This window comes from Perca flavescens, chromosome 21 (genome assembly GCF_004354835.1).
Source record: "Perca flavescens isolate YP-PL-M2 chromosome 21, PFLA_1.0, whole genome shotgun sequence".
Taxonomy (NCBI): Eukaryota; Metazoa; Chordata; class Actinopteri; order Perciformes; family Percidae; genus Perca; species Perca flavescens.
The window spans coordinates 27,856,065-27,871,892 of record NC_041351.1 but is presented as its reverse complement, the minus strand read 5'-3'; the positions used below and the strand labels follow the sequence as shown (position 1 = coordinate 27,871,892).

Here is a 15,828-nt window from a genome sequence, read left to right as displayed (position 1 = left end):
CCACACTCCCGATGCGTAATTCCACTTTGTTTTCTACACTTTTTGTATTTCTTTTTCAAGGTGTCCTATGTCCCCATTGTCTTCATTTGCCCCTCAATAGTGATGTAGATTCTAATGAGGAAAAGTAGTGATAGCAATAATATGATATGACATGATCATGATGAGTAGGCTATATCCACGACGTTCCACTTCCGGGATTACTCTTGTTCTGCTGGATGTCTGTTTTCGCATGTCCCATTACCTTCCTCTTTCTTTGTGTTGGCATTCTAACCTCTGTTGGATTTATGAGGACTATTGTTAACTGCTCCTCAGATCTCTGCAGGGTAAATCCAGACAGCTAGCTAGACTATCTGTCCAATCTAAGTTTTCTCTCGCACAACTAAAACTACTTTTGAACGTACACATGTTCCACCAAAACAAGTTCCTTCCTGAGACTATTTAGCAGAGGCACCGTGGCTACACTCACCGTTTAGCCCTGCCCAAGACGATTGTGATTGGTTTAAAGAAATGCCAATAAACCAGAGTACGTTTTCTCCCATCCGGGAATGTTGTGTGGACTAGCCAGACCTTCCTCCGCAGCGCTGTGAAGGAAGGTCTGGCAATGTAAGACTAACATGATAGTAATATTTATACTAATGTTTATTTTCTTGACAGCCATGTGTGAGATGATAAAGATCATGCAGGAGAACAGGGAGGTTACATGCTGTCTGGGAAGCTCCGCCAATTTCCGCAACAGCCGCCTGTTTCTACAGAGTAACCTCAGGTACTTTTTAAAAAAAAGTTATTTGGATTTAGGGTTCGACCGGTGTAATGTTAATGTTTTATTTATTTTTTTTATCAGCAAAAAAATTAGAACCACTAAATGTTTATTCTTAGCGGATTGGGAAAGACTCTGAAGCAGCATGTAGGCTGCATTTGTGGAATCCAGCTGAATGCTACCTCTTGTGGTATTTAGCCATGCAGTTAGATTTAGTTTTACTTATTCAGGTTTTGAGCTATATCTCTCTGAGATTTCTACCTACTCAATACAATGTCTCAGTGGCACTCACAGCACTGAAGAGTGACATTCAAAAACGCAACAGCCACATCTCAATTAAGTGTCTAATGTCAGTGTCCCCATTTTGGATGATCCACAGAACGTCAGTGGCTTAAGGTCGTTCATTAAACACTGATCACACAATTTACAGGTACAGTTCATTACATAGGGAATTAGGTGTCACCAATTAGTATTGAAAAATAGAAGGAATAAGGAACAATTGTACAGATCCATTCACGTTAGCAAGTACTGGATCCCAGTCAATTTGGTCTTCTTTTAAGGATAGAAATTTAAATCTTTACAACAAATCCTGCATTTAGCCACTATCACACTTACCCCACTTGCACGTTCATTTCTTTTTTTTTTTTACTTTTTACAAGCGTGGCTTCATATAAATTTGTTAGAAATGTAGCTATAGAAAATATGCAGTGTCATTTTTCAGTACAAATGATACTACATTTGCCTCCATTGCACTTGTGTGGCGACAGAACCTGGTTAAAAAAACGTCTTCACGGTTAGATTCTACATGAAGTTAGTGAAGAAACGCTTCTTGTAACTTTGCTATATTGACCCTTTGTGGGCACAGTATTATGATCCTGATTGGCCCATATGTGAAAGTTCAACTTCCTTCCTCCACAGCATCGCTCTGGACCCTCTGTACCCCTCTCAGTGTTCTTGGGAGACGTTCGGCTATGCCACTGGAGGAGGATTTAACGACCGAGACGCTGAAGGTCTGTCTCCTCTGAGGCTCTCCGGACAGCTCAACAGTCTGGGCTGCTCCGTCACCTTCCACCAAGGAGAGAGTGTCAGCATGGTCAAGCTCATAGAGCAGGTTAGACACGCAAGCACTCATACACTCGTTAAGTCAGAGAGAGTATTCAAATGTATTAAAGAGCTCCTATTATACTCATTTTCAGCATCATATTTGTACTCTTGGGGGTCTACTAGAATAGCTTTACATGCTTTGATGTTCAAAAAACATGTTATGTTTCCCATACTGCCCATTGCTACAGCTCCTCTGTCTGAAACACTATGGCTGAGCTCTTAGCCCGCCTTCCTGAAAAACCCAGTCTGCTCTGATTGGTAAGCTGATCCACCCTGTTGTGATTGGTCAGCTGGCCCACTCTGTTGTGATAGATTCAAACAAGACACTGGGTGGGATGTGCTTGCTCAGGCAGCACGTTTGATAATGATACATTCTCAATTAATGACATGCAGCACGGTGGCTCAGTGGTTAGCACTTCTGCCTCACAGCAAGAAGTTGTCTCAGGCCTTTCTGTGTGGAGTTTGCATGTTCCCCCCCTTGTTTGTGTGGGTTTCCTCCAGGTGCTCTGGTTTCTTCCCGCCATAAAGACATGCATGCTAGGCAACTAGGACTACAGTTGAATAATAGTATATAATAGTATAATAATAGGTGCTCTTTAATTATTCTGCTTTTGGGTGAATCTGTTTCAGGCACGACACACAATCTACGGCATCCGCAAGTGCTTCCTGTTCCTGCTCCAGTGTCAGCTCAGTCTGGTCATCATCCAGGTGAGTGAGGAGACCTTATATGGATGTTTACGCTGCACTAGGCTAACGTTTTATGTAACAATACGTGTGTGTGTGTGTGTTAATAGTGCTGTGAGTTAAACGCATTATTAACGGCGTTAACGCAAACCCATTTTAACGGCGTAAATTTTTTTTATTGCAAGATTAACGTTCTCTTTGGCCTAGCAAACTTTGTCGTTTTTTTCACATGCTTTTGCAACAACTAGTAACGTTAGAAAAACTACAACACCACACTGGATCTAGCTAGACCGGAAACACAACAACAGGCACGGCGCACACACTTGTTTGGGCTTGGAGCCGGCCAAAGAGTAGCCGGCCAAAGAGTAGCCGGCCAAAGAGTAGCCGGCCAAAGAGTAGCCGGCCAAAGAGTAGCCGGCCAAAGAGTAGCCGGCCAAAGAGTAGCAGGCTAACGTTACGTTTTGAGTGGATGGTGAGCATGAGAGGCCAAAATGGATGCCAAAAAGATTCTGAATGGTAAGTTTACTTTTAAAAAGATGTGTGTTTTGTCGTTGTGAACTGAGCTATCATCGCAGCACGTCCAGTCTGAAATGCCACTTGATGGCCGAGCACACAGCTGATGGGAATTCTCCGCCTCCTCGTCAAAGCCAGGCGACAAAAGCACAAAGCAAACCGATCCACTTTTCCATGTTGATAAGAGCATTAAAATGAGAAGAAATAATGGGACAAAAAGAAATCAAGGGACATTTAGAATAGATAAAAATGTGCGATTAATTGCGAGTTAACTATGACATTAATGTGATTAAACGCGATAAAATATTTTAATCGTTTGACAGCACTAGTTTGTCAGCACATTTATGATATTGTATAAATAAATGGTACCCTGGTTTTTTTTCTGCAGTTCTTAGCCTGTCTAGCTCAACTTCCTCCTCCCATGAACACCACTGACATCCTCTGGCTGTCCTGCTTCACCTGCCCACTGCTAAGGTACACACACACACACACACACACACACACACACACACACACACACACACACACACACAGAACATAGTAGGAATCTAGACACTAATAATACAATGTTGCTGTGCCATACAGGATGTCACACTTATGGTTGGTTTATGTTGTGTTGACAGTGTGTCATTTTTGGGGAAGCCACCAGACAGTTCAGTCATGAACGTTGCAACAGGGAAGAACCTAGATGCAATTCCAAGGAAGGTAGGATCACATATCAGTCACATCTTTCATGTCTTTCACATCTACTGCTGATCTGTAAACTTTAGATACTGGATAATGCTTAGAGAAACATACTTACATACTATTAAAAATCAAATGTTTCTAATAAATTGTTATTGACTTATTAGTAGGGATGCCCCTCGACACCCTGTTCTAATGGGAACCGGTTTTAAATTAGTAAAAACCAGAGTATTGATAAGGTCCGGAATTATCGGGCCTGCTATCGGTACAGAACTTCTCTCTCTCTCTCTCTCTCTCTCTCTCTCTCTCTCTCTCTCTCTCTCTCTCTCTCTAATAGCATAGTCATAACCCCTAGTTACTTATTGTCTATCTTAATTTAAAACTTTGTGTAACGTTTTACCTGATTTATCCAGTTGTGTAATCGCTGCTTGTGTCTCTGCAGTCTCTCATTCAGCGGTGGATGGGTTACCTAGTACATACTAATACTAACCACAACCTTTATAGTAGTGGACAGTGTCAATAAAACACAAGATTCATTAAAGGTGGAATTTATGGCAAAGCTTTTGTATTAGATCTCATTAGACTGTACAGGGGTATCTAATGAAAAGGGCATTAAGTGGTGATGATGATGATTACAAAATGATAATCCACAAGATTCTTTCTTTACTTGATTTGTGTGACACCTCAGTTCATAGACCTTTGTATCCAGCATACATTTTGACAGGAAAAGCACAGGTGTTACTAAAAACATTAATCACGGCTGCGTTCCTTTTAGGTGTGCAGCTTTCAGGGCTCTCACTGGCTTTGCTTACTGGGACACCTAATGGAACAGAGACATTGCTAATGCTATTATTAACACCTGTGCTTTTTGTACTATGGCAAAGTCAAAATGTCTGCTGGGAAGAAGGTCTATTGCTTTGGTGTTGCAATTACAATAATCTAAAACAATACTCAGTGTAAAATGCTGCTGATAAAAACAACAGTAATAAAATCTATCAGGAGGAATCATTAACATTCATTTTAATGCAAAGGACAACAAGGGATTTGACTTGGATGTTAATAAATAAGAAGCTAATGCCACTGATGGATCTTTGACTAAAAAGATTGGAGGCTGGTAGTCTCGCATTGCCACACCTTCCTCCACCTCCAGGAAGGTCTGGCTAGTCCACACAGCATTCCAGGATGGGACGTGCTCTGGTTTGTTGGCATTTCTTTAAACCAACTACAGTCGTCTTGGGCGTCTCGGGAAGGAACTTGTTTTGGTAGAACGTGTACGTTCCAAGGTAGTTATCGTCGTGCAACAGAAAACTCAGATTGGACAGATATTCTGGTTAACCATAGTCCCCATAAAACGACTGGAGTTGAGAATGCTAACGCAAAGAAAGCTAAAGGTGATAGACATCCGGCCGAAAATGACGCACATCTGGCGGCACCGGAGCAATCCCGTAAATGAATTGTCGTCAATATAGACTAGGAGGCAGGACAATCTGAAAGCCTGTAATTTGAATTAGTCTGACTTACTCATCATGTTGTCCTCTTTGACCAGACCCAGAACTCCTTCCTTGTCTGTTTCCTGTTGAAGTTTGGCCTGACAGCGTGTGCCTACCTGCTGGCCTTTGGGTTCACCCTGCAGGAGATCTGCCTCAGGAGCAGCAACTCCACTTTAGCTGACAACAGCACTGTCAACTGCCTTTATATACTCTCAGCCAGGTAGGAGAAGCAGTCTGCTGTCATAAGGCCACCATTTTTTCCTTTCACAGGCTCATTTGTTGACAGCCATTTAATGGTATCTCGGCCTGTAACAATTATGACATAATTGTCTTAATTGTCAGTTGTTGTTTTTTTACATAATTGCGGTCTTTGTTTAACCGCAATTAATTGCTAACATTAGCTCAGGTCTTAAGAGGTATGACTGTTGATGGTAATTGTTGATGTTGTTTAGATATGCCAAATTGTTATTATATAAGTGATTATTGGTTGGACTGTTGAGCTAAAGCTATGATATTTGTTGGCACTTGACCCTATACACGTTCATAACAAAGAAAATGACAGGGGGGGGCACATGACAATGATTAAACCAAAATATGTATTCTGGGATCTATTCAAAACTTTTTAATTTTTTTGATTTGGCAGAAAGAGACAATTACTGTATATTGTTAATCGCAATTATTTCTGAGACAATTTTATATTTATTTTATTTAAAGTTTGGAATTCTCACAGCTCTAATGGTATCACAGTTAATTTCAGAATGATTTGATTATGAAAATGATGAAATGGTTGTGTACAGCTCACTGAAAGTCACATCTAATGGAGAAGATGCTCGATGGTGTTTTAAGCCCCCAATGTCGACTTCAAGGCAGCGCTGCGACTGTCTACTTCAAGGCACCTAACACTAACCCTAACCCTAACAGCAGCAGCAGCGCTACCTGGAAAACAACGTTGGGGGCTTAAAACACCAAACACCGGAGAAGACATAGTGGAGAAAATCCAGACTTTATTAATCCATTAAATCAATTGTCTTTCTGTGTGTCTGCAGCTCTTCGGTTGACTCTCCTCACTGGTACAGTGAGCTGTCCAATGGCCTGCTGCTGACTCAGAAGGTCATGACAGGGTTCCTTGTCTTACACACGGGTAGGAATCCACTCTAACATACAGTATGCAGCATAAATGATGGTCCACGTCAGCCATGTTTTGACCAAAAAATCAATCCCTATTTTCTGTGTCGTTGGTCTCGTGATCTCAGTGGTGATCTCCCTCAGCTATGTGCACCGCTCTCAACCTCTGTGGAGAAAGAGTCCCCTCAGCAATACCTGGTGGTGTCTCACTGTTCCTGTGGTGTAAGTAATCATTGGTCATTTGTATGCTCTACAGATTTAGTTTGCCCCCCTCATATTCATTCTGCAACGGCGCATCGGCGGCACGGAATGGTGAGTGCCGCTGCTAAAATTTCAAACGATCATCAATGTCCTCTGCTCTCGTGTTTCACCAAGTGCGGGAACAGCCGAAATACATGCAGTGCACAGATGCAGCGCGACACGTAATATCTGAACCTTTTTTCAACATGCTTTGTTATACAATCTCTACCGGCATCAGAAACTTGTAGGAGAAAACTCAAACGGGCAGAGTATGTGCTTTAGCCCCATTGTAGTCTTGCATGTCCAGACCTTCCTCTACAGCGCTGCGGAGGAGGGTCTGGCTAGTCCACACAGCATTCTGGGATGGGAGCAAAACGTGCTCTGGTTTATTGGCATTTCTTTAAACCAATCACAATCGTCTTGGCAGCGCTAAACACTGGACGGAGCCACAGTGCCTCTGCAAAAAAAGCTTTGGGAAGGAACTTGTTTTTCAAAAGTTGTTTTAGTCGTGCAACAGAGAACTCAGACTGGACAGATAGTCTAGCTAGCTGTCTGGATTTACCCTGCAGAGATCTGAGGAGCAGTTAACCATAGTCCTCTGAAATCCACCGGAGGTTAGAACGGCAACACAAAGAAAGACAAAGGTAGCGGACATCTGGCGGAATTTCTGGCGGCCCCTGGAGCAATCCTGGAAGTGAAGTGTCATGGATATAGACTAGCTCCACAGCTACACTAAAAGCACTTAACCTGCAGCTATGAATCTGCAACCTCCTTATTAATTTCAATAAGACCACTGTGTTGATGCAGCAAGGGGTGGTGACACAGAGGGCTCCAACAAAAGGTATGGACTTGGCTCAACATTTTACGCAATTCAATGCAATTTCATGCGCCAACACGCTATATACAGTGGGGGAAATAAGTATTTGACCCCTTGCTGATTTTGCAGGTTTGCCCACGTACAAAGAATGCAAAAATCTACAATTTTAATCATATGTACATTCTAACAGTGAAAGACAGAATCCCAAAGAAAATTCCAGAAAATCACATCATATGAATTTATTAAAATTGATAACCATCTGATGAGGAAAAACAAGTATTTGACCCCCTGGACAAACAGCAAGTATTCTGGCTCCTACAAGCCAGTTAGTCTTTCTTTAAGACACAGCCCCAATCCGAACCAATTATCTACATCAAATATACCTGCCTCACCTCGTTACCTGTATAAAAGACACCTGTCAACACCCAAACAACCAGCATCCAACATCACTACCATGGGCAAGACCAAAGAGCTTTCTACGGACATCAGGGACAAGATTGTTGATCTGCACAAGGCTGGGATGGGCTACAAGAGAATCGGAAAACAACTTGGAGAGAAAAGATCAACTGTCGGTGCAGTTATCAGGAAATGGAAGAAGCACCACACCACCGCCAACCTCCCTTGATCTAGGCCTCCACACAAGATCTTGCCTCGTAGGGTGTCACTGATCATGCGAACGGTGAGGAATCATCCCAAAACCACAAGGGGGGAACTGATGAATCAACTGAAGGCAGCTGGGACCACAGTTACAAAAGAAACGGTTGGTAACACACTACGCCGTCATGGATTGAAATCCTGCAGCGCACGCAAGGTCCCCCTGCTCAAGAAGAAACATGTACAGGCCCGCATGAAGTTCGCCATTCACCACCTGGACGACTCAGAAGAGGCCTGGAAGAAGGTGATGTGGTCAGATGAGACCAAAATAGAACTTTTTGGCCTCAACTCAACTCGTCGTGTTTGGAGGGCAAAGAACACCGAGTACAACCCAAAGAACACCATCCCCACCGTCAAGCATGGTGGTGGCAACATCATGCTTTGGGGTGCTTTTCAGCCAAGGGGACGGGACAACTCCATCGTATTGAGGGGGAGGATGGGCGGGGCCATGTATCGTGGAATTCTGGACCGAGATCTCCTTCCCTCAGTGAGAGAGCTGAAGATGGGTCGAGGATGGGTGTTTCAGCACGACAACGACCCTAAGCACACTGCCAAAGCAACAAAAGAGTGGCTGAAGAAGAAGCACATCAAGGTTCTGGAGTGGCCTGGCCAGTCTCCAGACCTGAATCCGATTGAAAATCTTTGGAGGGAGCTTAAAATTTGAGTTGCCAGGCGACAACCTCGGAACCTGAATGATTTGGAGGCTGTCTGCAGGGAGGAGTGGGCCAACATCCCTGCCGAAATGTGCATAAACCTTGTCACCAACTATAAAAACCGTTTGACATCTGTGCTGGCCAATAATGGCTTTTCTACAAAATATTAACATGGTGTTTGTCCAGGGGGTCAAATACTTGTTTTTCCTCATCAGATGGTTATCAATTTTAATAAATTCATATGATGTGATTTTCTGGAATTTTCTTTGGGATTCTGTCTTTCACTGTTAGAATGTACATATGATTACAATTGTAGATTTTTGCATTCTTTGTAAGTGGGCAAAATCAGCAAGGGGTCAAATACTTATTTCCCCCACTGTAGGTGCACGTGGACATTCCTGCTAGATATGTAACTGAAACGGTGTATTTATACTAATAATCTTACAGTCGTCACCACAAAGGATCAAGTTCGAAGTCCTTTGTTTGTCATGTGCACAACAATTACAGTGAAGCAGTCGTTGGCAATAAAATACTTAGTTCTCAGTCTCGTCCAACAATGCTGTTAATGTATAAAAAGAAAATCACACAGGTAAAACTAATGAGAATCTAAGACTAAACATAAATTAATAAAATCGAATAGTATCACTAACCCAAAACTGTTGTTTTTCAGTAAAATTAAATAAAAAAAGCTAATTTGAAAACATTTAATTGAGCTGTTTACCTCAGACGAAATTGCCTTTTTACATTTTAAATATTTATTAAACCCTCAAACAGACAGCAAAAAAATAAATAAAAGAAAATTAAAATGACGAAATACGGATATATGAAGTTTCTGCCCGACAGCGAAAATATTATAAAATAGAGTCAAATAAAATAGAATCTAAAATATATACACTACAACATATAAATATAAAAAAAAAAACTAATATACGATAAATCAAATAACCTCGCCTCAACCCTCACTGTCTTTTCTCCCCTGCAGTCTGCTCAGTCAGGTTGTTCAGGCCACAGTGGATTACCAGTTGTGGTGCGACCGGAGCAGCCTCCTGACCTTTAACCTGGGTGACATACCCCTGCTGGCCTGGCTGCTGGTCTCTCTGTCCCCGCTTCTGGTGGTGGTGGTCAACGAAGTGGTGAAGCTACACGAGATACGGTAGGAACCCAGACACGGGGAACTGAAGCAACTAAAGTCTGATATATGGTTGTGCGGAGGCTCCACGCAGAGCTTCTGCCGTAGCCTACGTAAGTGGCCGGAAGTTTATACTTGTGTGCGCGTTGAGCTCTTTAAGAGAATAGCATGGCCGGCGTAGTTTGACAATTTCGTTGTGTTTTCAAATGTCAGTTTAGTATACAAAATTCTTCATAATTTGGCGCTACAGCCCCTGAGAAAGTTTGTGAAACCTTGTGAAGAGGCAGGTATTAGAACTACGCGAGCCTCCACGCAAGGAGATTATGTTAACTTTTGGGCAGAACTGCTTTTCTGTGAAAGCCGCAGGGATGTGGAATTTGTTGCCAGTTGTTGTCTGAGAGAGTGTTACTTTGCAACAGTTTAAAGTTAACCTAAAGAAGTGGTTGAAAGACAGTCAGATTTGTGATCATTAATACAAAACTGGTAAACTAGGGTACTGTTAAAATTTTTAATAATAATAAAAGTAAAAAAAAAAAAAAAAAAACTAATAATTGTACATACTGTAAATATTGAAATTGCATGTCTGTTGAGGTGATCCTTGTCTAAGTGCTGTATTTGTATTTTATCTGTATTTTATATTGTGAATGAACTTATTAGTAGGAATGCTCATCATCCACGTACAGTATATACCTGCTGTCACTTTGCCTCTGCCCAGGGACTACAAATGAAAATTAGCTTTTAGCTATCTCTGGTCTGTGCAACACATTTGTTGTGCAATGTCCCTGTCAAATAAATAAATAAATAAAAATGGTTGTTTGCGTGGGGAGTGTGTGGTAGAGCGAGTGAACCTGCTCTTCCACTGGGTGCTTCTGTGCCGCGTTCCGATTTTGTTCCGTCCTCCGCCACGCGCCATACCTCACCGGTAGCGTCCCAGAAGCGGAGCGTCTTGCCTGCCCGACTCGCAGATTACATAGTCTCTACAAGTACTTTACAGGACAATCACGTGTTTATTAACACTTTAGTGCGTAACTTTTTGATATTAATGAACGTCCGTTACATTCAAGCCGTTGCCAAATGAGTTGCCACAAAGCTAATTAAGACTATCAGCTCCACACAACTCTCTCTATGTTTCTCAGTATGACTATGTTCACAAGATTGTGTTGTCCGGTGACTTTCCCGCGCAGAAACTCGAGTGAAGATAATGACCTCTTCTGAAGAGTCTATCATGTTTTTTAATCCTCCGTGTCCTCCTTGGCTACAGCAACTGCGTTGAGGAGGGGGGAGGGTCGGTGCGTGTTCGCGGAAGGCTTGTATCATGTGAACGCGCCAACAGTGTTGTTGTCATTACTTAGAATTCCTCATGGGAGAGACAGAAACTACGCACTATAGCTTTAACCTAATATCTACAATCCACTCCAAGTACTCCTGCAGTTAAACTCCATGCCTTCTCTTTTCTGGCGTTGTCCTGATAAAAAGGATCTGCGGCACGGCTGGTGGCATATCCAGCATTGACTTGAATGGCTGTGATTGCTCGTTGTGGAGGTGAGCTAGTGACGGATTAGCTTCGGAGCGAGTACCGACTGTAGAGGCGGTTCTTTCTGACCACGGTGGGAAATCTGTAGCAGGAAAAGTTAACCCTCTCCTTGATTCCATGTTGTTTATGGAGAAGGAAAAGCAGGAAATGAGTAGGGAGAAATGCAACGCTACCAAGCCGCGGCCGAGCAACGTGCGTCACCGCGACGTGTAGTTACATTTCTGGAGAGGTGATGTCAGGCTACGGCGTAGGGTCAGTATCTCCACGTAGGTAATAACGGCGTCGATTTAACGCAGAAGCATAAATTGGCCTTAAGCAGTTCTAGATGGGTGAATAGGGATGGAAAAGAGGAATTCAAGTGGAATATTGGAAATGGGTTGAACCCGTTCACTCAATGACTTGGACTTGTGGGAGATTCTTGAGCAACAAATAGCAGTAAGAAGCAGGGTATCAGTGTGGATTATTCAGGATTATTTAGTAATCAGACCAGTCTTTGATTTTCTCTCATGTTAGGCAGAACAGGACTGTATTGTGAAGCAGGAAGAATGCAGCAGATTGTATGCCTGTCTTGATCCTGACCTCTGATTTGTCACCTCTTGTCACTTTCAGGGTGCGAGTTCGCTACCAGAAGAGACAGAAGCTGCAGTTTGAAACAAAGCTGGGGATGAATTCTCCCTTCTGATGCGTTCCCTCTGAGGAAACTGGTGACGTGGCAATACTGGGAACCATTGGTTCTGGAACCAGGGTAGGGCAGGGTGCAAACCCTGCAGAACCCTTTGTTAACACTTCAACCCAACAGCACAGCAACCATCAGCTGGAGCAGATATCAACCAGATGTCACAGTGGGGGCTTTATGACAACTGTTTAAGCTCCTGGGTCTGTTTTCTTCTAACAGTTGAAAACAGTCACCCAATGAGACACAAATAAATCAGTTATCTGAAGGACAGGGTAAATTCCAAAGCATTCATTTCCATTTAATAGAAAAGAGCCAAAAATAGGCAAATATTAATTGTCTGGTTTTGTTCGTTTTAACGGCATGAGGAATGTTTTCTAAAGAGGTTTATGCTTTCTCACGAACACTTCTGTTCTCCATCTCTGAGAGACTCTCATCTCCCCGGCCTCTTAAGCTACCAAGCTCAACACCCGCTACCAGATGTAGCCAGTTAGCTCCTGTTAGCTAAAGCAACAACAAAGTAATTCTGAATAAATTATCTAGCTGCTGTAAATTACACAGACACATTAACTACAATCTCCTTTTATTATTATATCTAGCTGCACATGCTACTGGCTGCATTGGCTAACTAGCTAGGTGGGGTTGTGAGCTTTGTTTTATTACTGTGCATGAGACGGTGTTAACGGCTGCAACAAACGTTAGCCGGTTGATTCAGAGGAACTTCTGCCACATTTTAGTTCCAAAGGTGGTCCTGAGAAAAAGCTCAGAATGGCAGGCAGTCTCACAGGAGCTAGCTGCTACAGCTAACCATGGCTCTCCACTCACACACGGAGTCCTAGCTGTTTAGCCAGCTAGCTAGGTAGCATGAGCACACAAAAAAAGTAGCATGAGCGGCTTAAGAGCTGAAGAGACTAAAGAGGTTTAGTTTCTGTGTACTGTTTTAGTTTTTTTAATTTATTTTACAGCAGCAGCTAGTAAATTGACAACAGGCATGATTTGGTAGCAGTTGTTGAGTTTGCTAGTTTAAGCGGCAGGGGGTGAGCGACAGACAACACTGTCACTACCCGATGTGAGTCGAGTGCAGATGTGAGTTGCGCATGCTCAGATTTAAACGGTTTACGGCCGAAAAGTAACCCACAGGGGAAGAACGTGATTGGTCAAAAGTAAGTCACAGGGGAGAAACGTGATTGGCTAATGTGGGCTTCTTTTGGGCTTACTTTAGCAAAGATGACGGGATACAGCGAGAGGTAGCGGGATCGATGCCCGCATCCTCCAGCTTCTCTTTTTACCGAAACACCACCACACTTGTCTGGAAAATAACGTTTTATATTATATAATGTTCTCATATGCTGCTTGTGCTAATAAAATAATGTCTTTAATTATGTAAATATTATTCAAAGATTATTATCCAACCGTTATATCTGTATAACTTGAACAAGCCTCACAAGTCGTCCTTTTGCGAGGCTCCAACACCTGCTCCAAGTGTGTAGATGTCGCCGCGTCATTGTCGCAAAGTGACGCACGCGCAACTCACATCTGCACTCGACTAGTTAGACCAAATTTTCATAATTTGATCTGCTGACCATCATAATCCAGAAATTTGGATTTCTTTCCTGATCATCCTCAAGTGTCCCCATTGATCTGCTATGTCCAGGCCTTTTGGATTCCTACAGTTAATGTGCAGCATCAGCAGCAGACGTCTGTATCACTGATGGTCTTTTTCTATCAGACCAGCCTTCTTTGTGGTGCTGTCATTCTTTCAGATGGACATAATATTAATATCGCTGCTGTATACAAGTGGGATGATGGCATTGGTTGGTAACACATGACTTCAGAGCGAAATACCACGCTTTCATGTCACTTGTAAAATATGGAACAGTGAAAGTCAGTCTTGTCAGTGCTGGATTAACTGCTAGGAGGTCCTGGGGCAAAAATGAGCCAATTAATTTCCCAGAAAATTAATTACATCTTGATATTGATATTGTGATATAAAAAAATATATATACTGTAATATAGGATTCTTTTCTATTTTTCCCCCCAGATTTTATTTATGTGGGAATTAAGTCACATTTACATATTGTGTTACAATTTTTACTTCATTTTTAGAATCTTTTCTTCTGAAAGAAAAAATTGTGATTGAGGATTTTTTCCCCACATCGCTTATCCCCTATTTGAAACAAATTTGCAGCCGATGAAATGACGGACAAAGTGGACCCGGGGCTTTTTGGGACCCTAAGGTTCTGAGATCAGTTGCTTGGTTATTCAGCCTCGATACTCGTCCACTTGTAGTCTTCATCTTCTAAAGATCAAACACGATGGGGAAGGGGGGCTCGTAGCGTCACTATCTTTGATATCCTGGCTACGGCCCTGTTTAACCTGTGTTCACTTTTTTTTTTTTTATGTGTGTGTCTGTTTTAGTGATTCCATTGCTACAAATGCTTTTTTCAGTTTCACATTTTAAAGTGGGGGGTGTATGTGAAGAGGTACAAGCAAAGAAGTGCAATAGCACAATTTAGTTTCGGGGCACAAAAATAGTCCGCATGGAACTACTGAAGATGGTTTTGAGACAAACGTCAACAATGCAGGAAAGGAAAGCATTTAAGGTTTTATTTTTATTGGCCCCGTTTCATACTTGTGTTTTATATCATGACACACATATGGATTATGCTGCATGAATAAGATCCAGTGAATGCTCTGTCTTGATCAATGTACATGTTATCTATAGTTCTACTGTTCTGTTCATAACCCAAATGGACTCAGCCAAGCATGGACTCGTGTGCTGTATGTCAGCAGGCCTCTGGTACAACCGGTTGACAATCGGCATTTTGAGAACATTATCACGCACATGCTCAGAGCTCGAAGCCTCTGTCGATTTGTAGGGTGGGATGGGGGGGGTGATGGACTGTGATACAGTTGTTCACAAGATACGTAAATGTATATTTTGTATTTTTTAAAGTGTCTATGTTCAGGACTTTTGACAAATGTTTGTGTATTGATTATGCCATGTTAATAAAGATGCTCTTTTATTTATGAGATTGTTTTGTTGAAATATTGTTGCACACAGCAATTCAGTACAGTAAGAAGGAATGAATGGAAGAAAAATACAATAAGAAAAATACAAAATTCTATCATTTTTAATGAGTAAGTCTCAATACCAGTGACAAATTTGTGTTTTCATCTCACACACACACAGACACAGGTTTACCGTGTCTATCTTTGTCCATGGATCTGAAGTTACCTCAGTACTGGGAGACTACTGTAGGTCTTTAAATTGAGCCGCTGAGCTATTCTCTCTCATTCATCATTAGGCATATAGACGCATGCATCACCACACACACACACACACACACACACACACACACACACACACACACACACACACACACACACACACACACACACACACACACACACACACACACACACACACACACAGCGGTGGTTGAAGGTTTATATTATCATAAAATATTCATGGATGACTCGGATAAAACTTCACGAGGAAGGGGCGAGTCTAGTCTTGTGTAGTGTACACTTAAACCAATCACAGCCGACATGGATGTTTACGTCCCACGCGTGATTGTGACAAGCGCGTCAAGGTAAAACAAAGAAGTAGAGTTCCGGTTGACTTTTCAAAGTAAATGTTAAGTTGTAGTCACGTTACATAAATAAATCTATGTACATTGTTTCGAGAATAGTCTGTTTAGTGGCATTAACTATATTTCTGTTTCACATTGTTATTAGTCTTACAGACATATTGTTGTAACCATAGGT

At 42.1% G+C, this 15,828-nt stretch overlaps 1 protein-coding gene across 4 annotated transcripts in view; it reads left to right on the top strand.

Annotated features, from left to right (window-relative positions):
• The window catches only part of tmem94 (transmembrane protein 94), a 56,063-nt gene extending 43,569 nt beyond the window's left edge, over positions 1-12,494 (top strand). For all 4 annotated transcript variants that reach the window (XM_028567563.1, XM_028567565.1, XM_028567561.1 and 1 more), the window contains 10 exons: positions 655-763; positions 1,676-1,868; positions 2,492-2,569; positions 3,447-3,532; positions 3,682-3,763; positions 5,289-5,452; positions 6,279-6,373; positions 6,486-6,579; positions 9,704-9,874; positions 11,994-12,494. In XM_028567563.1, coding sequence (XP_028423364.1) covers positions 655-763; positions 1,676-1,868; positions 2,492-2,569; positions 3,447-3,532; positions 3,682-3,763; positions 5,289-5,452; positions 6,279-6,373; positions 6,486-6,579; positions 9,704-9,874; positions 11,994-12,066 — 1,145 coding nt within the window. In that variant the 3' untranslated portion in view covers positions 12,067-12,494. The remainder of the gene's footprint in view (positions 1-654; positions 764-1,675; positions 1,869-2,491; positions 2,570-3,446; positions 3,533-3,681; positions 3,764-5,288; positions 5,453-6,278; positions 6,374-6,485; positions 6,580-9,703; positions 9,875-11,993) is intronic.
• Positions 12,495-15,828: the final 3,334 nt, after the last annotated feature.